The sequence below is a fragment of the Prunus mume genome, linkage group LG8 (genome assembly GCF_029339155.1).
Source record: "Prunus mume cultivar Tortuosa linkage group LG8, ASM2933915v1, whole genome shotgun sequence".
Lineage (NCBI taxonomy): Eukaryota > Viridiplantae > Streptophyta > Magnoliopsida > Rosales > Rosaceae > Prunus > Prunus mume.
In genome coordinates, this window is record NC_142705.1 from 1,636,618 (window position 1) to 1,658,471 (window position 21,854).

General features: G+C 39.4%; 4 protein-coding genes and 1 pseudogene across 8 annotated transcripts; 3 read left to right on the plus strand and 2 right to left on the minus strand.

The window, feature by feature from the left end:
* Positions 1-41: 41 nt before the first annotated feature.
* LOC103341248 (RTF2 RING-finger protein) lies at positions 42-1,521 on the plus strand. Its single transcript, XM_008244739.2, has one exon. The coding sequence runs from the start codon at positions 252-254 to the stop codon at positions 1,395-1,397; it is 1,146 nt and encodes a 381-aa protein (XP_008242961.1). The 5' UTR covers positions 42-251; the 3' UTR covers positions 1,398-1,521.
* Positions 1,522-3,029: 1,508 nt separating this feature from the next.
* Positions 3,030-4,680, plus strand: LOC103341247 (putative CCR4-associated factor 1 homolog 7 pseudogene; annotated as a pseudogene). Its single transcript, XR_016122600.1, has 2 exons — positions 3,030-3,321; positions 3,434-4,680. The product of XR_016122600.1 is annotated as a putative CCR4-associated factor 1 homolog 7 pseudogene (transcript).
* Positions 4,681-5,256: 576 nt separating this feature from the next.
* LOC103341246 (mediator of RNA polymerase II transcription subunit 22a-like) lies at positions 5,257-7,181 on the minus strand. 4 transcript variants are annotated; one of them, XM_089042501.1, is made up of 5 exons: positions 6,885-7,026; positions 6,564-6,680; positions 6,237-6,438; positions 6,086-6,151; positions 5,257-5,629 (listed from the first exon to the last, which is right to left on the minus strand). In XM_089042501.1, the coding sequence occupies exons 3-5, from the start codon at positions 6,408-6,410 to the stop codon at positions 5,390-5,392; spliced, it is 480 nt and encodes a 159-aa protein (XP_088898627.1). In that variant the 5' UTR covers positions 6,411-6,438; positions 6,564-6,680; positions 6,885-7,026; the 3' UTR covers positions 5,257-5,389. The 4 variants fall into 4 exon arrangements, with proteins under 4 accessions (XP_088898627.1, XP_088898626.1, XP_008242958.1 ...); XM_089042500.1 differs by having other exon boundaries at positions 6,564-6,692; positions 6,885-7,025; XM_008244736.3 differs by lacking the exon at positions 6,564-6,680 and having other exon boundaries at positions 6,885-7,181.
* Positions 7,182-7,884: 703 nt separating this feature from the next.
* Positions 7,885-11,075, minus strand: LOC103341245 (Transport protein particle (TRAPP) component). Its single transcript, XM_008244734.3, has 8 exons — positions 10,865-11,075; positions 10,385-10,473; positions 9,877-9,940; positions 9,001-9,078; positions 8,799-8,875; positions 8,607-8,673; positions 8,415-8,522; positions 7,885-8,179 (listed from the first exon to the last, which is right to left on the minus strand). The coding sequence occupies exons 1-8, from the start codon at positions 10,934-10,936 to the stop codon at positions 8,150-8,152; spliced, it is 585 nt and encodes a 194-aa protein (XP_008242956.1). The 5' UTR covers positions 10,937-11,075; the 3' UTR covers positions 7,885-8,149.
* A 1,720-nt stretch (positions 11,076-12,795) lies between these two features.
* On the plus strand, positions 12,796-21,523 carry FIP1[V] (FIP1[V]-like protein). The gene is given in 10 exon segments (XM_008244733.3): positions 12,796-13,828; positions 15,657-15,913; positions 16,272-16,398; positions 16,475-16,543; positions 16,672-16,812; positions 17,048-17,149; positions 17,246-17,441; positions 17,444-17,579; positions 17,781-19,422; positions 20,214-21,523. Coding segments are annotated over 10 exon segments (4,101 nt in total). The 5' UTR covers positions 12,796-12,973; the 3' UTR covers positions 20,790-21,523.
* Positions 21,524-21,854: the final 331 nt, after the last annotated feature.

Below are 21,854 nucleotides of genomic sequence, written 5' to 3' on the forward strand. Positions count from 1 at the left end.
ATAAATATAAATACAAAAAATAAGCAAAGACGCATATGGTTTATTTTTTATTTTTAAAATAGCATCACCCTTTTCTTAATCAAAAGGAAAACAAAGAGGACAATAGCGTCACCGACCCAAGCTTCAACCAAAAGTATAAATTCCCAAATTCCCAAATCCATTGTGATCCTATTTCCAATTTCCGCAATTTCCCTCCCAAGCTTCAACCTTGAAACCCTGATTTCATAGTCCGTAGAAAAACCAGAAACACGATGCATCCCAAACTTCACAATTTCCAAATCTTCCTCCAATCTCCAGACCTCCAAATTCCGACCCAAACCATAACCCTAGCCCCAACTCAGACGCCAACTCTCCGTCACCTCAAGCTCTCTATTTTCTCCCATACCCTGCCATCGCTTTACTTCACCCTCAATGGTAAACCCCTAAACGACTCCACTCCACTTCTCGATTCCCAAATTACCCCTCTTTCTACCCTCTTTTTACGTATTAGAGCTTGCGGAGGTGGCGGCGATGGCGGGGCCACGGGGGCCGAGTCCCGCGACTGTTATCTCAAGATGTATGCTGAGAAGAAGCCCGATAAGGTTGACCCAAATGAGCAGAGGCTGTCGAAGTGGCTCAATTGCTCGCTCTCCAACGAGCCCTTGAAGGAACCGTGCGTGGTGGATTTTCTTGGGAATGTGTTTAACAAGGAGCCTCTTGTGGAGGCCTTGTTGGGCAAGAAGGTGCCCAAGGCCTTTGGGCACATAAAGGGCTTGAAGGACATGATCACTGTTCATTTTTCCCCAATTCCTGGGACTGAATCCAATCACCGATCGAGTGCCGCGGGGCCGCGGTTTCAATGCCCTATTTCTGGAGTGGAGTTTAACGGTAAGTGTAAGTTTTTGGCATTGAAAACTTGTGGACATGTACTCAGTGCAAAGGCTTTAAAGGAGGTAAAATCCTCCACTTGCCTTGTTTGTCATGTTGGATTTTCTGAGGCGGATAAGATTGTGATTAACGGAAACGAAGAGGAAGTTGCGGCGTTGAGAGATAGAATGGAGGCCGAGAAGGGGAAAGGGAGAGTGAAAAAGATGAAGAAGACGAAAAAAGGGGATGCTACTCTGAATGGAGAGGAGGGTATGGGTTTTGAGGCCTCGCGGTTGAGCGGTACCAAGCATGGCATTGATGTTAAGGCTGTGGAGAAGGCATCAGCAAATGTAGAGGTACATGGGAAGGTTGTGAATGGTGGGGATAATGTGAAGGGTGTGAGTAATGGTGCGGCAAAGAGGTTCAAGGCTGTGGATATAGCCCCGCCTAATGCTACTAAGGAAGTGTATGCGTCTATCTTCACGTCGTCAAGGAAGTCGGAGTTCAAGGAAACATATTCTTGTAGATCTCTCCCACTCGGTAGAAACTAATTGATGGTAAGGTCGAAGAGAATGCAATATTGTCTCATTTTTAATGTGAATTTTCAGTTTTTATTGATTCCTATTTTGTTGTAATTTGAAGTTGATCTTTAATAGGAAACTTTGGTTTGTTATACACTCTCATTGGCTGTCTTGCTGCTTGGTAGCAAGCATAATCCCTTGATCTACAATATCAGTTGTGAAGATGGGGTTTTTGATGTTGATGCTTCAACTAAACGAGTTTTACTTGCAACATTAACACTAATAAAATAAGAGGTGCATACTATCATATGTTTACATTTTTGAAACCATTTTTTTTGCATGTTTTCCATAATGGCGGTCGTTCTTCACTTATGCTTTGTGTAGTATTTAAAGATTTGACGTTCGTAATGTCATAGTAACAGTTGCCTGAGTTGTATAGTTTTATTTACCGAAATTTGAAGTCGTGGTAGATTTGTCAACAAAACGTTTAAAACTTGCGGAGTACCTGAGCTGTTCCACACGACAAAGTGGTGTTTGTGAGCTGTGGTTTGTTGAGAACCTCTATATCATGTTCCATTGATTGTTTTTGATTGAGCTGTTGGGCTGTTGAAACTTATTGGGCGGAGCCTGGAATTGAGTTCCCTATAATCTCAGCTGCAAAACTTACTGTGGGCTGTTCGTTGCACTGAGGGAAGGCTTGCTAATGGCTATAAAATATAGTGATCGGTGAGAATAAAGCTGACTTTGAATGTGTGTGGGTGAGTGGTGCAGCATTCCTGATTAGGTTTTTGAGAACATGTTAGTATCTACCTGCTGGTTTAGTTTGCACAGTATTTAAAGGTGTTTCTCAATCAAGGATACACAAAGTTTGTCAATTCTTAAAAAAGTGATGTGTTGCTTAGAGATTGAGAGCATTTCATCTAAGTGTTCATGTTGTGTGTCACTGTAAAAGTCTATAATATGCAGTGAAGATGATTGGTGCAGGTTTGTTTTTATATTCTCATGTGCTTCTCATTTTGGCTTTGTTGTTGTCACGATAACGAGACAGTATGTCTCAAGAAGGTTTTATGTTCTGTGAGAAATGAAAATAGATGGACAGGGGGAAAGGAAATCCAAATTCTTTTTACTGAGATTTGAACTACCTTTCATCTGTTGCTACCAATAAAAGGTTTCTTCGTTTCCTTATTGTGAAGAAAACACTTATACTAAACAGATGTTCTACCCAACTGAATTTACTGAACCGCATACAAGTTTTCTTCTTCAACATTGAGAAGTGGAAACTTGAATAATAGCCAGTTGGTACACAAACATGAAAACTTGAATGCCATGATTTTTGTGAAGTAATAACTTATATCTTAACTAAACATTGAAAGTTTGATAAGACGAATGCTTACTCAATGATGAACTCCCAAAACCAAATTGAAGTCCCAGCATCTTCAACCACCATTGCAATGCTGGTTTACATGTCCAACTTTTCCAAATAACAAAAGCATAGTTCTTTGTTGGAAAAGAGAAAAGACAAAAGACAAAAAGAAAATTAATTAAAAGGTAAACAAAATGAAAAAGAAAATGGAAAAAAGAAGGACAAAATGGGTAAAGAAAATACTAGGTTTTGTATCCATGAGCACCAACTCATGAGTAACGCACCGGTTCGTTCTCCCTGACCTCACTTAGCTATCCTTGCTGTTACAATGTATAAGCATGGAAGGCTTACAGCGCTTTATCACAAAACGACTTAGAACAAAGTCTTTATTTTTAGACTCTCATCCCTCTTCTATAAAAGCCCCTCTCTCTTTTCCAACAAAACCCTCGTTTTCACACCCAAAACCCCCAAATTTTCCCGAGAAACGCATTGATTTCTCGGAGAAAATCCTCATCTTATTCCAACCCATTATACCTCGGCGCATCATTTCTCAAACCTAAAACGAGAATTTCATATTCCTTGATTATTGAGGTGAGTTATCGTACCTTTGATTTCTGCCTTTCTTTTCTAGGTTTCGATATGTGGATTTTGCTCGGTATGAATTTTGAGATATGGGTTTTGGTTTTCTTGGTTTCGTTTGCAGATTTATGGTTTTTGCTCTTCTTGGTCTTGTTATTTGCATAAATTTGTGTTGCTTCTGCGAAAATAAAATGTCTTTGTTGACGAAAAGCGATTCAATTCACATTAGGGAAGTTTGGAACGATAATCTTGAGAAGGAGTTCGAATTGATTCGTAAGATTGTAGACGATTACCCTTATATAGCTATGGATACAGAGTTTCCAGGTATCGTTTTGCGGCCCATAGGCACTTTCAAGAACAGTTTTGATTATAATTATCAAACCCTTAAGGCCAATGTGGACCTCTTGAAGTTAATTCAGTTGGGTCTCACATTTACTGATGAGAACGGGAACCTTCCGACCTGTGAAACTGACAAGCACTGTGTATGGCAATTCAATTTCCGCGACTTCAACCCCAATGAGGATGTGTATGCCAATGACTCCATAGAGTTATTGTCACAGAGCGGTATGGATTTCAAGAAGAACAATGAGAAGGGTGTTGATGCTGTTAGGTTCAGCCAGCTACTGATGACATCCGGTGTTGTGCTGAATGAAAACGTGGTTTGGGTGACATTCCACAGTGGCTATGATTTCGGGTACTTGCTCAAGCTTCTGAAAGGCGAAACCCTTCCGGACACACAGATGGGGTTCTTTGATATGATCAAGGTGTATTTTCCTACAATTTATGATATCAAGCATCTCATGAGGTTCTGCAACAGCCTTCATGGTGGGTTGAACAAGTTGGCGGAGCTGCTTGATGTGGAGAGAATTGGTATTTGCCACCAAGCTGGTTCTGATAGTTTGCTGACTAGTTGTGCGTTCATGAAACTGAAAGAGACTTTCTTTAGTGGGAATCCTGACAAATATGCTGGTGTTTTATATGGTCTTGGTGTTGAGAATGGATATAATTCTCATTGAAAAAAGAAAAGACTGGAAATATTAATAAATAAAAAAAGGATTTGGTAGATTACATGCGTGTGCCTGTTGCGATTTCATCATATTCTGTTATATATTCTCCTTCTACTATTTCTTCGTCTAGATGTTGAATAGCAGCCATTGCTAGAATGAGCTATGATTGAAGTTCATGGTCTTTCTTAGGGTTTGCACATTCTGCTGCTGCAGCAGCATAGAGTTAATTGAAAACTGACAGTTTTCCTCGATGTTTCATCTTCCAATTTCACTCGTTCTTTGTTTTTGGGAGATTACTGGACCCAAAAAGGAAAGTGAATTGTAATGTTAGTGCTCATGAGATGAGACCTTGTTCTTTCCTAAATTGCTTCCCCTTTTCTTTCAAGTTTTTAAGAATAAAATGAAGCCCTGCTGTACTTTGTTGTGTGTTATAAAACTTACAAAGCTTGAAATGGAAAAAGATAGTAATGTCAGTTTAGTGTCTTTTCTTGTGCAATTCACTTCGTGGATCTCTTGCAAGAGTTTCCTCGCCCACCAGGCACGCAGGGATTGTTTCTGGCTTTTTAAGCGTCCTTCACCAGAATAGGAGTTAGCAGGCCTTTGGCAGTAGTAATTATGTGAGACATCTCATTCTCTTAAAACTGCCTTTTACTATTTGGCTGGCCGCCTTATTCGCTTCCATTCCAAAGTCCTCAAGGTATTTTGTGTTTATAATCAATCATACTGAAAGTTTATGGTCCTTGAAGCATTAGTGATGCTATTCTGCCAATGGTTGATGACTAATACGTTTGATTGTTGACTTGGATTTGCATTTCGTTGGCACATGGTTTCTGTTAAGAGTTATCAACTGGCATGTCGTCATTGCTTTAAATATCAATTCCTCTGAGATTTGAGGCTTGAAAAGACAACCAAAAATAACAATAGAATTCATTCAATTCAATTCAGGGCGAAAATAAAAGATATTTTAAGAGTGAAAATCTGTTTGCATCGTACAAGTACATTGTTTCTGCCTGTGTATACATGATTCAAGAAACAATCACCAAACTAATGTCTAGTTTAAATTATTGTCAAGTTCATGGCTGCAAGTTTTCACTAGTCCTCAGTGCAGAAGAATAGTAATGGGATTCAAGCTCCTTGAGGCTAGCAGCTGCCTCCTCTCCGATTCTAGCCAACATCTGGTCGGTCTTCTCAGCCTGCTGGTTGAACTCCACTATTCTTTGCTCTACATGGTCATTAAGGGAGGCAAATCCCGAAAAAATTGCCGTCTGCTTCAGTTCTGACACCAACTTGAGCAGAGAATCAGCTGCCTGAACCTGTGATCATAGATGAAAGGCGAATGACCAAACAACTCAGTAACCAACTAGGAAACATATAAAGCAAGCTTGCAGTAAACTTAAAGAGGAGCTCATGTGATAAGGCCAGACAAGAGTAAACTGAATAGCAAACAGTCACCACAAACATGATCCTAACTCATCAATTAACAAGAGCAGAGTAGCCACTCCTTTTGTGAATCTCTAAGCACATTGATTGATGAAACACAGATTATGAAATTGGGGCATCTTTCACATCGCATGCACAGACCTCCTCTGTTTATTTAACAAAACATTTCTGATTTCTGAGTTGTAAGTTTATGAAGCAAATGAATAAGATCAAACGCAAAGTGATAAAGTTTAACAATTATACTTGCTTGAATTGAATAGGGTTTAGGATCTAAAACAAAATGAAATAAAAATAAATCAGAAAGCAGGAAGGAAAGGAAAAGGCTTGACCATTCTAGCTGCACGCATCTCCATCATGAAAGCTTCTTGAGAGTTTCTAACAGGAGGATCGTTCACCTACAAGCATTAATAAGGTTGGTTGGCATTCCCCATTGTCAGAAATTTTGGTTCAATTGAGAGAGAGAGAGTGTTTGTGTGTGACCCTGGAGACGTTGACGAGGGAGCTGAAATTGTCGACGATGTTGGCGATGTCCGTCTCCACTCTCTGCAGCAACGCCTTCTGCTTCTGAGCTGCTGCTGCCGCCGCAGCCGCAGTGGGCCCACTTCCCCCACCTCCCAGTCCGCCACCTGACGCTGCACCTCCCCCCTTATTCATTCTTCTTCTCTCTCTCTCGTCCCTTACACTACATATAAATTATTAAGTTAAAAAAAAAAATTATTATAAATAATAAAAAAACCCCATATATTCTCAAAATTCATAGAGAGCAAAACCCACACATTCAATTCAGTCGAAGAAATCACATCATACCAGAAGCAGAAGTGAAAGGTGCGAGAATGAATGGCTCGTCTTGGGTTTGACAAGTGAAAACTGATGGGTCGATGGGTCGACCGTTGACGTCCAAGATGGGGAGAGTCTCAGGAAAGTCTGATTAATTTGCTGTCAAAATTTTGGGGTTTTGTTTTGTTGGTAAAAGAGAGATGGGTTTTCATGTCGTTTTGGAATAAAACCCTTCTTTTCTTTGCTTACATTGGATTGGGATATATTTTTTTTAGTGAGAGACAAACATATATTAAGCTCCTAGGGTTCATTATCCACATGCTCAAATAGAGAGAGACAGAGAGAACTTGCCTACTTAATAATTTTTTGTTTCAGATCCTCAGAGAGACCGCTGGTCCCAGGCGATTGATCATGTCATCGTCGGACGGCTGTCGTTGAATCTCAGAGGAGGCGCGATCGGGAGATCCAACGGGTGAGGCATCAGAATCGTCCGTCGGAGACGGTGGCGGATAGTCGGTGCTTGTGATTATGACGGCGGCGGCGGCAGAGAGAAATGGAAAGAGACGGGGAGATAGTTTGAGAAGACGACTATGATCTCTGAGGCCTCTCTCTCTCAATTCTTTTCGATGAAGCGGCTTTGGTTTCTCCAAAAAGAAGCGATCAGGCAAAAGAGTTATGTCGCTGTGCATTAGGGCAAAAATGCCATTATACTGTTCATTACTGAACATAATTAAGAGGGCAACAAATTAAGCAGGGGCACAAATGTCATTTAACTATTCCTAAGCTACAGTATAAGAACAGTATCTTTTATTCAGTTTTAGTATATAATTATTAGGTCGTGGGATCGGTTGTTTCTCCTTTTTCATCAAGTTTCTTTCTTGACCAAAAATAACCATGTCCTAAAAAATATATATAATTCCAAAGCCAGCAGGGTAACTTATTAGTTGTTTGAGTCATTCACTTCCACCTAATGTGAGCAGAAGTTCGAAACATTCAGGCACCCAATAAATATTTGTGTAAACCTCCTCAACATTCGCTTGTACTCAAAACAAATATAACTCAAAAAGTTTTCAACCTAGTGTTTAATCCCTCTTGTGAGCAAAAGATACACTAATGTAGTGGTTTAGAGTAATTTGAGTCTTAACATCTATGTTATGTGTGAGAGTTTAGTGTATTATAGCCCCTCTCAATAGGAAAAATCCTTATAAAAAAATTAAAAGAAAACCCATATGATAAACCAAAAAATTAAAAAGGTTTCAACGGGACGTGGTTTGTTAACCATTTTGAGGATAAAATGAGGCTTCTTTCAAGACAAGGCCAACAGTCATTCGAGTTCCTATAAACAACAGAATTCGCAGAAAATAAACTGTTTTTCTTTTCCTTTCCTTGTTTAGATGAACCACACTTACAATAGTAGCTACTTTCAAATCAGCATCGAGTCATAGCTTACAAAGTGAATTAACCAATGTGGGAATTTGAATTGCCACAAGTCTGATTGATAAGTTTAGAGGTGGAAATTTCATTAGCTTGACAATGCAGCTGTAAGCTTCAACCTTCTTCATTGTACTATGGAGAGGCACTGGGTAAACTATAATGGGATAGTCTTGCCACGAGCGTCAACCTAACCTTGCTTCTCTTCGTAGTACCTTGCAGAGGGAAAAGAAACAGACAAGATTATAATACAAAGACTAAAATGGAACAAGAAATCTAGCATAGTGGACTTTCAAATAAACAGGCAGGTGAACCGTGGATGTGTATAATTTGCAAGTGTACTCACTCCCATTAACTGAAAATTCATTCTATGTCGTTTACAAGAATAACATGGTAAATAAACACCCATCTGATGTGTATGAAAGATTAATGTAAATAATAATCAGTCACCTCTTCAGCAAATTTTATCAAAATGGTTGTTCGAGGTCGTTGCTGACCCTCCACTGGTACAAAATGAGCTGTTACTACAGCTGGAAAACCAGCACCGTCCAAAACACCCTTCATAGGAGAAGGAAATGCCAATCAGACCTCATAAGCACCAGATAAATCAATTAACAAGCAAGAAAGTACCATGGAACTTACCCTTACAATTCCAGCAACAAATGCTCCACAATTAAAGGTTCCCATGTCTTTTGGAATCGAAATAAATCTACAACCCAAAAATTGTGTATTAGTTGGATAACCAAAGACTAAGCAACAGATAACCAAAACCTATAGATCCAGCTAACTGAAACAGCAAGCGGTATAAACTATCATTACTGCAGAAACAGTTACCGGTTCACAAGGAGCTCCTTCTCACTAATCATGTACTCATCTTCATGTTCAGTGCCTTTCTCAAGGGAATCGGCTACCTAATTTTCAGGCACCAAGAAGCAGTTAACATAGTTCCCAAGGATAAGTACATAGTGTTGTATTTCAGCCATTAAGCTCCCCTAAACATCGAAAAGATAAAAGAAGGCAAAGCAAAAGCACTAACCTTTCCAAATAACACCTTCCACACAGTGCTATGCACAAAAGACAGGATACCCAATAACCTTGTCTCCCTTCTGTTTCCCTGTGGCAGAAAAGAACCATCAATATAGCATTTGAGTCAAACTCAATAAAAAGATTATATCCAAATCCACAAACACATATAGTTTGTTATGAAATTGGACCATTAAAGTTCTAGGTTCCAAAACATCAGGATAACATTGTCATATTACAATTCCAAGAAGATGAGCACACTGCATTAATCCTTAAGTACAATTTCTTCTTCCACCTAGAAATTAGTTTATAACCACAACTGAAAGCATTTGCTACATTAAGTAAATTGGGTTTCTAACTATGAACTAGCCGTATATTCAAAGAATCCAATTGTGTCATTATGTATCCAAAGTGTACAGAGACTAAAACAACATATCCAGTAATCATTAGCTCCAAACACTCAATAAGTGGGAACATGCCAACCTAAACGAAGGGATGGATGCCTCACATGTTCATGCATCCAGGCTAAAACAACATAGACAAATGAAAAGATACCTATTCTTGGTACTGAGTATTGATTGTGAAATAACCAGCATGATATTCACTGAGAAACTTATAGATAGAGAATATCTCACAAACCAAAAACACTGATATCTGCCTATTATTTCTCACTTACTGGGGATGGCAATTGGGTACCTGTTTATTTTGGCTATAACCCTGTGGAGGCAATGGTGGTGGTGGTGGTGAAAACCTTATTAGAGTTATAGCCAGAATAGATGGGTACCCAATTGCCATCCCTGCTTACTCCCAAAATGAAGTAAGGGTCTCTTGATATTGTGATTATAAAAACTTAAATCTAGGGATATTTCTGTTCAATAACAATTCCTACCTTATCCCTATGGCAAAGAAGCTCCAGAACTCGAGCCCCAACAGCATATCCTGCATCCTCCAGCCTGCTCAATTTACATAAAGCATTATTGAACTATGGTTCCAAACATATATTAGAATTTCAAGAGAAGTCGATGGAGAGCTAAAAGGAAAGAAATTGTCTTTGCTAATTGTTTCTTTCACACCAAATCTCAAGATCTTATTTTTCATGCTGTTTCGCTTCCATTTTCCAATTCCATCTCTGGGCTTCTTCTTTTTAGGTTGCAGAAGAAACTGGCAATACTAGTAAACCAAACAATTCTGAGCAATAATCTTTTCATTACTCAATTACCAGCTAAGAGTTGCATAACCAGCTAACCTAATCAAACTCAGAAGTTCATTTCAGATGAAAGTGTAAGCCCACAGCTTATAACATGTCGTAGAACAATTTATAAATTAAGGAACCTAACAGAACCCTTATAATAACCAAATTCGAATGTACATGTACTTCTGATAGTAATTTGAATCACCTGCGTTCTAACTCGGCAATGTTGTCAACCTGTGTCTGGTTGTACTGCACAAGCTCCGAAAACAAGAATGCAAACGCACTCAAACTGACCTGGAACAAAATCAAATGCAAAAATGGGCAACCAAGTAAGTATTTAACCCGGATCAAATTGCCCAAATCACAATCTATCGTAAAATTCGATAAAGGAAAAGACCCAGGTGCTCAGAACTCGGATAAAGGTCAGTTGAGTATAAATTTGCAGCATAACAGTTAGAAATTAATGAAATTTAAACATTTAGTTAAGGATTATAATTTTGCTTTCCTAAATCCCAGTACCCAACATACAGAGATCCCACAAAATGCAGCCATTTAGTGAGGATTAAGGTAATCTGATCAAGCATGTCATAGCGATGCAAAAGGGTGTGAAACGCAGTTTGGTTCCAGAGAAAATGCATGAAATAATGAAAACTGAATAAACGAGAGAGAGAGAGAAAGCGAGGACCTCTTGTTTTCCCTTGCTGAGGGGCTTGTCGAGGACATTAGAGTATTGCTTGATCTTCCCAACCCCAATCATTCTTATCCACCTCTTCCTTTTTCTTCTTCTATTTCAAGAATTTCGAAGAATACAGAGATGGTGGTGGTGATGCAGATCCGATTTCGGAAGCACAACTTTTACACACCGCAACTCACTTCTGTATTCAGTATTTTCACTCGACTCGCTCCTCTTTGTGCCGGTCTGGACCGGCAGCTTTTATTTATTTATTTTATTTTTATGTGTCTCAACATTATTTACTTTTTAATATTCCCCATATTCTTTTATGAGTGTTATTTGTTTTTCCTGTTTGTTTGGTGACTATGATTAAATTATATTAGATTGGATTGGATAGAATTGGTATTCTTTATTGGTCTTAGGTTCGAATCTCCATGACATATTGATAGTGTGTGTATGGGAGGATGAGTGTGTCTGTGTGTGAGAAACCATTCTCCCGTTGTGTGTCTATCGAGGGACATCCTTGTAGGTCCCACTTTACATTGTATTTCATTAATCCAAATCGTCTATTTTGTAGATATTCATTCGAAGTTTATCTCTCCAAAAAATTACTTCAATATGATATTATGTGACAACTCAATAAAATTATTGAAATTTTAGTATTTTCTTGAAACATCTTATTCATTGATTTTATAGGACACCATTAGATGTGTAAATAGATGATTTCGATTGTTTAATTTTTTTTTGTAAGATACCCTAAAGGGTGTCCCTCAATATAAGGGGATTGACTATATATATCATTTATTGGCACTAGTGTCCCGAGTGTTTGTAGACTCTCGAAACTTGAGTCCAATATCAAGGGATTTGAACAATTGGATTATGTATCCCACCTTATTGGTAAGACAATTATCTTTAAAAAAACACATAATGAAATTATCCTTTATCCTATTCACTTTGGTTTTTAACACCAAACATGAAATTGAATTACGCAAATCCAATCATACTCCTTATCTTACCCACCAAACGAGGACATTGTTATTCTTTTTCATCTATGGGGACGATGACTCAAATAGGACATCTTCTAATATTGGTCAAAAGTATACTACTAGATGAATAACTAAATTGATCAGACCAAAAAAGAAAAAAAGAAAAAAAAGAAAAACTAAATTGATGATATATAGACAAAAAAAATTGTTAATTTATTTTTGTGGTCTTATATATATATATATATATATATTGCTATATGGGGAAAAAAACCAAACAATATAATATCAGACTAGCTATTGGTGACAAAAGAATGTGTAGAATAAAAATAAGTAATATGAAACTTATGCTTGAAGACCAAATACCATTTGGAAGAGGGTCCAAGCCAGAAAAGCTCGAGGCCTAGCTGGTTTGTCTTAAATTTGGATTTTATTTTTTGGAAATTAGATATTCGGTATTAAATGGTCAAAATGAGAAGGCATGCTCAAGCTGTAATGGTTTTTTTACAATTTACAATGCCTCTTTCTTTTGGTGAAAATTCAATGCCTTTTCAACAATATGCCAAGGGAGGATCTTTTGTACAGCCAAAAAAAAAAAAAAAAAAAAAAAAAAAAAAAGAAAAAGAAAAAGGAAAAGTGTTCCCAAGTTACAACACACACCAACGAAAGCTTGTTAAACCCAAGTAGCCAACCCAAAAGTGGCACAACAACAGAGCTCTCAAGTCAAGTCTTTAACCCATCAACAACATAGGACATCTCAATTGGCAGCCCATGTCATGTTTTACCCATTTCCATAAGCAAAAGTGGAAAGAGAAACCCAAAATTAGGAGCTTATATTCCTATCACCTAAATAATAATAAGGTTTTTTAGATTTTAGACATAATAATAATAATTAATAAATACATTTTGGGTCTTGGAATTTGGAATTTAAGAAAGAAATTTGGAATGTAAACTGGGGAAAACACATTAGATGCAACATTTTAAGTTTTACATATTGGCCATTGCTTCACTCTTTGGCTCCTGCAGTCTTGCAGACCTCAAAACTCTCTCTCTCTCTCTCTCTCTCTCACACACACACACACACACACACACACAAACACTTCCTCTCTCTCTCTCTCTCTAAAGCTCCGTCCTTTAGATGGAAGACGATGACGAATTCGGAGATCTCTACACAGACGTTCTTAGACCCTTTGAATCGTCCCAATCATCTTCTGCGCCGCAGCCCCACCAACCCTCCACTGCACCCCAACCTCACCGTCCGATCGATCTCAACCTCCGTAACGAAGAGGACGAGATCCTATATGCAGCTCCTCACTCTAATCCTTCTCTTCCCCACCCACCGAATACCCAAACCCTAGCTCCCGCCGACTCTGTCCCCGCCAATTCGACTAAAGATGCGGATTCAGCAGGTGGGTCTAGGGGTTTGGAGGATAAAGGTGTTGAATTACCAAAAGTCGATTCCGTGGATTCTAATATCGGTGGTAAAACTGTGGATTTGATGGACAAGGATGTGAATTTCGACATCGAGGAGGATAACAATGAAACTGATGATATGGGTTTGGACCCGGTGATTCCAGGGCTATCGGAAACCTTTCCGGTGAATGATTCGGCGGTCAATATAGGAAACCCGGAAGGTTCTAGAAAGGAAGGCGAGAGAGGCGAAGATGATTGGGACAGTGACGATAGCGAGGACGATTTGCAGATAGTGTTGAATGATAACAACCACGGGCCTATGGCTATGGAGAGAGGCGGAATAGGTGGCAACGCTGAAGGCGACGACGACGATGAAGACGGGCTCGTTATTGTGGCTGATGGTGAGCTGAACCAACCGATGGAAGAGCAAGAGTGGGGTGAAGACGGAGCACAGGCGGCTGAAGGTGAGAGAAAGGAGATGGGTGAAGCCGGGAAGGCTGTTGGCGGTGGCAGCGTGGTTGCACCCCCCAAAGTTGGGTATAGCAATCATGGGTATCATCCATTTCATTCTCAGTTTAAGGTTAGTTTAGTTTTGTTAATATGTTGATTAATGTAGGGAACTTTTTGTATCTGGGGTCTTGTGATGTCCCCTTCTTTGATGAGAGATTATAATTGTAAATTATGCTTTGTAATGATTGTACAATGTGAGTATGTAGTTGATTATCAGTGAAGTGAAAATTAATAATTTGAATATGTTTCAGAATTGTGGCATTTACTTGAATCGATGGTACCTGAAAATTTGAATGGAAGTCACTACAGAGAGTGGAATTGCTCAAAATACAGAATCATATATGTTAATTTTTGTCCGATTGTGTTTATTGAGTAATTTAATTTAAATAAGCTGGGCATTACCTTCTTGATGAAGTGCACTGTGTTAAATTTTTTCCCCCAATACCAAGTAGATGCCTTTGCCTTTCAGCTGTCTAGATTGTCTTCTGATAGAAGGGTTTGGGAGTTTGGAGTGTGCAGAAGATCTTCACTGATCAAAATAGAAAATGGGGAGACACATATATATTAAATTCTATGAAATTGATTTTTCCTTACTCCAGACAGTAACTACATTTCTTTCTACCTAGGCTTAGCTGTGGGTGACAATTGCGGTGATACTTATTGAGGAACAGTAGTAAATGTGCTATTTATGTACTCTTCTCGAGTAATATTGCTACAACAGGCAATTTATTGAGCAATGATGATGTGTTTGGGAACACACCTACATATTTGACAAACCTTCACAATTTCCAATCCTCAGATTTCTTCACTGTCATAAATCTTTGATTATCATTCATACTACATTGTAATGATGATATGAAGAATTTAGATTCTACTTGGTGGATTAATCGGCGTTGCCTCTCTGAGTCACATGAACTACAGAGAGGCCTGAGGCACATTTACTACAGAGCTTTAGAATTGAGGATTAGAATGATAGTTAACTAGGCTGACATATTGTTAACGGGCTCTGAATCTCCATAAGAACAATTACTCTCACTTCCAAAGTTGTTGCAATTGATATACCACAATAAATTTGTATGTAGCATGGCTTCATTGCACTCTAGCCTATGTCCTTTCTAATCTTGCTGCAGTAGAAGGTGCAGTTATTAAGCTATTTTGCACATTATTATTCTATGAACAAGTACATACTGAAACACTTCATTTCCAAATAAAGCATATTGCTTGTAACTCTGGAAAATGCTAGTAGCCTAGTAATTGTGCAAGTTGTTGAGACCGTACTAGATAGGTGGCACTGGATTGCCAATGCATATTATATTTTGCCCTTAAAATAACTGAGAAATCACTGTCTGTACTTAACCTATACAATTTTGAAGGATGCAAACTAGCTACAACTTTTTGAGCTTAGCTTAAATTGCTTCACAGGTTAAGTCACCAGTTTTACTGGATGCAAGTTTTCATCATTTTCTGCGATTAATATCTTAAGTTATCTTTTGAGTGCATCGCTTAGTGCTAATGAATCTTCATGATTCTTTTGTTCTAAATGCCTTAACAGTCAATTGTGGTGAATCTTCCCAGTTGGGAAACTGTTAGCTTTAGTACAGGTCCCATTGTTTATGTTGCGTTCTGCTCTCATTTGGAGAACCCCAGCATGGGTGTTCCCATTCCTAAAAAGTAGTTTTATAATAGGTCTTCACTACCCTCAGCCCCTATTTTTCCAAAGAGCCAAGGCTACACGTGGCTGGCTGTTGATTCACTCTTCTACCATATCTCATTTCTGATTTTGTTTCTCGTAAGCAACTTAAGGAACAGTTTGGATGTTATTATTTTGTTATTTGGTAATTTTTTTGAATGCTCTACTTCTATACCTGAAAAGTTAAAAACTGTTTCTTCTTATGCAGTATGTAAGACCAGGTGCTGTGCCTATGAGTGGACCAGCTACTTCTGGCCCTGGAGGAGTCCCAGGTCAAGTTCGTCCGCTTGTAAATGTGGGTCCTGTAGCTGGTCGAGGTAGAGGTGACTGGAGACCAACGGGATTAAAAAATGCTACTCCACTGCAGAAGAATTTTCATTCAGGCTTTGGTATGCCTGGCTGGGGCAACAATATGGGCGGTCGCGGTTTCGGTGGTGGGCTGGAGTTTACGCTTCCTTCACACAAGTAATATTCATGATTTTAAGATATCAAGATACACGGGGAACTGGATTGTTTATTTTTTTACTGGCTCTCGTGATAGTGCAATGCTGTCATGTTTTCTTCTCATTTTTTTTTGGGTTAGAAGATATTGTTAAGTTTTTACTACTGCATATGATATGTGAAAAATCATGCTGAAGTGATTACATTTTCTTCTTTATTTATAAATTGCTAAAGTGCAATGGGTGATGGGGTTTGTGTGTGTGTGTGCGCTCTCTGGAGCTGACATCAGTCTTCTATTATTTTAAGTGTCATGTGTAATCATTTGGTAGTTGAAAGTTGGGTTTTCTCATTATTGTTTCATGAATTTGCTTGTGTTTTCCAGAACCATATTTGATGTTGACATTGATGGTTTTGAGGAAAAACCTTGGAAATATCCTGGCGTTGATACATCAGACTTCTTCAACTTTGGCTTAAATGAAGAAAGCTGGAAAGATTATTGCAAACAGCTGGTAACAATCAAACCCTAAGCATATTGTCTTTTGTATAAGGGAATGCTGTAACTGCCCCTCTATTTTAAATTTGCAGGAACAGCTTCGCTTGGAGTCCACTATGCAAAGCAAAATTCGTGTTTACGAAAGTGGACGAACAGAACAGGTAATGAGGTGATTATGGACCTCAATAAAATGTATTGGCTATTTGAGTTTTTAAGTATTTATTCTTTGCAACCATATGTTGGTGAAACGTGAAAAAGGAAAGTTTGCCTTTTCCTGTGTTCATCACAGGAGTATGATCCAGATCTACCCCCAGAATTAGCAGCAGCAACTGGCATTCACGATTTTCCTGCTGAAAATGCAAATCCTGGAAAGTCAGATGTTGGGCAAAGTGATTTAGTGAAAGGATCTGCTCGTCTGCGTCCACCTATAGTATGTATAGATGGTTTCATTTTTGAACTTTTTTTCTTTCTATAAAGACAGTATCTTGCCCTTTAAGTTTTGCTATCTCACAGATCTTGTATTTCCTGTTATCTATATTCTTGATCTGCGCATCTTGTACAATTGCATTGATAATGCTAGCTCTTGTTGACCTGATGAATGGCTATGTTAGTTTTGGAGCTCATGCTTGTTTCCTAACTCCATGGCTGAATAAATTTCTTGACAGCCAACTGGAAGAGCAATACAGGTGGAAGGTGGTTATGGTGAGCGTCTCCCCTCCATTGATACCCGACCACCTCGAATTCGTGATTCAGATGCAATTATTGAGGTAGTAATCTGTTAGTGTATTGATCCCATCATTGTGTGTTCATTTCTTATTTTTGGCTAGGCAATATAAGTTAACTGCTGGCTGTTCTGTAAACAGATTGTCTTGCAGGATTCTTTAGATGATGATTCCTCTGCAGGAAATGGTATCCCAGAGAAAACTGAAACTGATCGCCCAAGAGAGGATTTTGGTAGAAGTGCTGTTGGTGAAGGAGACCTTGCGCAGGTTGAGAGTGTGTATTTTGATGGTTTTCCCGCCTCTTATAATGACCAAAAGAGGGAGCCGGTTGGAAGAAAAATCCATTCCATGATAGCATACCAGAAGAAGAAGGAATCTTGCCCTTCCCTCCAGAAGCGCCAGTCCCATATACGGGTTCTGGGGGAGAGACTCCTAGTTATCCTGGTGGAAGTTTTGGTTCCACTTTTGAGGAAAGGTACTAGGATTTTTATGTTGAAAATTGCCACCCATATTGAGAACTCCAGGACAGGGTTAATAATGAGAAACTCTTTTTCGGTACAGAGTGCGAGAGCATAGTTTGTTTGCTTGATTTTATGGTGCATTTATAAATATGAACTTAACAAGATTAGAGTACAAACTTCATGAACGCCTTTTAACTCTCTCATTATTAATACAGGGGAACACAGGGAAAAGCACGGGACAGATCTCCTCGTGTGACTCCTAGCCGGAATACAAGGGATAAAAAATTTCTTGACAACCAGAAGGAAGAATCAGTGGAAAGCATGGATGGTAAACGTAGTTCGCTGATATCATCTCCTATCACAAATAGGGGTGCCCACGAGTCAAGTGTTGAGTATAGAGATAGTGACCAAGATGAGCCTGTGCTGGCTGATGGAAGCTCTGGAATGGAAAAGGAGGAAATGGCTACGGTTACTGTAAATGATGAACTGCAAGATGGGCCTCCAAAGCATAAAAAATTAAGTTCAAGAGTTGAACAATCTGCCGATGAAGAACTTGATGATGGTGAGGACTCAAAGGCTGCAAGAAGTAGTGACAACAGCAAAGCAAGATCTGGAAGCAGCAAGGATTATCAGAAGTGGAGGGATGGGGTTGAGGAGGAAGTCATTCAAGGACGTTCAACACACATGGGGGGCATCAAGAGGCACCTTGATGAAAATGAACAGGGGTTCCAAAGGAAAAACCGTGATGGTAGACAGGAACCAGATAGAAGTCACACTGTAGTAAAAGGGCGGGAGGACTCTTATCCTTATAGGGACTGGGATCCTAGCTCTGCTCATCCATTGCAATTGAAAAGTGATGGGCTTCATAGGCGAAAGGAAAGGGACAATCTTGACGGGCCATGGCAACGGAGAGATGATGAACCTTATGTCAGAAGGATTAGAACTGAAGAAACAAGGAAGAGAGAGCGTGGTGATGAAATGGGATCCAGGCACAGGAGTAAGGCTCGAGAAAGTGAGCGGAGTGACAAAGATGAACATCTTCAGTCAAGAAAACAGTTAGATAATGGCAGCTATAGGGTTTATCATGATAAGGATATTGGCTCACGACCCAGGGAAAGAGAAGGTAGTTTGAAGGGTATAGATGATTACCACGGCAAGAGAAGGAAAGATGAGGAATATATGAGGAGAGACCATATAGATAAAGAAGATTTTGTGCATGGCCACAGAGAAAGTACCAGTCGCCGAAAGCGTGAAAGGGATGAAATTTTGGATCAGCGTAAGAGAGATGACCAGCAGAGAGTTAGAGATAATCTTGATGATCCTCACTCTGTCAGGCACAAAGATGAAAGCTGGTTGCAGAGGGAGAGAGGTGATAGGCAAAGAGAAAGGGAGGAGTGGCATAGGGTTAAACAATCCCATGAGGAAAATGTACCCAAGCGGGAAAGAGATGAAGGACGAGCTTCTATAAGGGGTGGGCGTGGTGCAGAAGACAAAGCATGGGTGGGCCATACTAGGGCAAAGGATGAAAGCAAAGGCTCTGATAAGGAGCACCAATATAAAGACACTGTGAGACACAGTGAACCATCTAAAAGGAGGGATAGGGTTGAGGAAGAAAGCTCGAATCATAGGGGGCGTGAGGATGTTTATGGACGTGGAAATCAATCAAATAATGATGAGAAGAGATCTGGAAAGGAGAGATCAAGTACTCGTAATGAACGTGCTGACAACCAAAAGCTCCATAATAGAAGACCTAAAGAGAATACAAGGAAGAATAAAGAATCTGAGATTGCTGATAACAGCACTACAGTTACTTCCAAGAGACATCAAGAAGATCAAAGTGGTCACAGTAAGGAGATGGTATGTTCACTTCTTGACATCAGTTCTCTTGTTTAATTTGTTTGTTGTTTTTTCCTTTTAATTCTTGTATAGTTTTTCTTCCTTGAAAAATAATGTATATAGGGTGCAAGCTTGATTTCAGATGACAGTTCTAATAAAATCCCAATTCTTTTTCTTTGTCATAACAATGGAATTCTGATATCAAATGGATACTCCACACTGAGCATCTGCAAAGTAGACTTTCACTGGTGTGGACCTATTCTCTTTCTTGTTTCACAGCTGGAGTGTGGGTTCAGCTTTTCATTTCCTCCTTTCTTTACGAGTGCTAAAATCAGAAGATTGTGTACTTGTCTTATCCTAATTAGTGGTAGCTTCTGTTCATGGAATTTTCGCCCAAATAACATGTATGTGCTGGGTCAGCAGTGATCACATATTCAATGATTTGGTACACTTTGCTGAGACTAATAATCATGCTTTAGCTGCATTTGAGTTTGCTTGTGCTATCTTTCTCCATTCAACTTGTGGTTCAATCAGTGTAGGGCCGTACTGAAGGGGATGACTGACCCACATTATGTGAGGGAAAACGGAAGTGAGCTCCTGCATATTGCAGTTGGATAGAACAATAACAAATGGAACAACATTTATATTTACTAGTTGACAACTTACCGACTAATCCAGGAATTTTCGTGCAGAGCTGTGCTTGTTATTCATCATCACTTTTTGTCCTTTGTACTTGACCCTAGTTTATTGATGAAGAATGTTTCCTCCTGGGGTGGGCTCTTTTCTCATTATTGCTTCTTTTGCCCCTTTAGGGCTTGAAAGGTACCCGTGTGCAAGGAACTGGTGAGGGAATCCCACAGCACCGTCACTCTTCCAAAAGGCATAAGGAAGATGCTTCCTCTGATGATGAACAACAGGATTTAAGAAGGGGGCGCTCCAAATTGGAACGCTGGACGAGCCATAAGGAGAGGGATTTCAGTATCAACAGTAAATCATCGTTAAAGTTGAAAGAGCTTGATAGGAGCCACAACAGAGGATCCTCAGATGCCAGTAAACTTCCAGAAGAATCTTCCAAACCAGTTGAGGCTGTTGATAATCAACATTCATTGGTTGAGGAGAAAGATGCCGCTGATCAGGATATTAAGGATGCAGACACCAAACAATTGGATGCAGACACAAAACCATTGGAGGACCGGCACCTGGACACAGTTGAGAAGTTGAAGAAAAGAAGTGAGCGTTTCAGGCTTCCAATGCCAAGTGAAAAAGAAGCAGCAACAATCAAAAAGTTGGAGAGTGAAGTGCTGCCTACCACCAATAGTGAGACTCCTGTGGAATCTGAGATTAAACCAGAGCGGCCAGCTAGGAAAAGAAGGTGGATCAGCAACTGAATCCAACATTAAGGAACTTAGGTTAGTTGGCTGAATTTCTGTGGCATGAGGGAAGTTATGCATCCCAACTCCCTTTGCAGTGCAATCATTCAGCTTGTTTTGAAATGGTTTTTGTAGGGTTCCCTAGAAGGCCATGTACCTCTGCGCTGCAGTAATATAATCTTGTAACCATGCTGCCACAGCATACTTATCAATGTTTTCTTTTGTATATACTGGTGATTGTAACTTTGAACTGGCCACTGATGTGGCGCAGGACTGCTTTTAGCAACTATTCTTATTTTTGTTGCTCAGGTATAATCTTGGCCTGATTCGAGGGACATCTATCAGACCCGGCAAATGCTGTTCGTTGGATCCATGTAGAAGCCAGGCGCCATGGGATGCAACGCAAGAACTTGATACAGGCGAGAAGCTTCAAGGCTGAAGAAAATGAGAGTGAGGAGCCAATTGACACGAGAGAAGCTTTTCCAATGTGTTTGGAGATGACGACTTCACCGGTGATGGTGAAATGAATTAGAACTTATATCTGTATACTGTAATCCTGATCAAATTCTTTTACCCCTTTTTCTCTTTTTGGTTAAAAGAAACAGAGAACTGGTGGTGAGCTTGAAACACACGACATTTGAAACCCATTTGTATTTTTGGAACAAGTGAGTTTTAAAAACAACGGATTAGTAGAAAGTTAATTGAACAATAGAAAAAGAAATAATTAGTGGTATTATTCTAAATTACATAAATCTCTTCTTGTACGTGTTATGGTGTCCCAGTGCTTCTGTGCTGGTTGCATGAAGGAGCACTGTTATTCTTCCTTTTGTGTCACCATCTGTTCCATATATGCATATAGGATTCGGATCCTTTGCTTGCTTTTTCTCTATGTATTCATCATTTTTTAATGTTAAATTGATGCTGCAATTGGTGATTTGGATTGCCCTTCACTGTTTTGTCCTTCTAAGTTCTAATCAAAATGGGTCTTGTGTCCAAAGTTCTAAGCCAAACACAAAAGCCCTCCTTAGCACCCAAAAGAAGGGGAAATATTTTTTTCACAAAAGTACTTTGACGATTGACCAA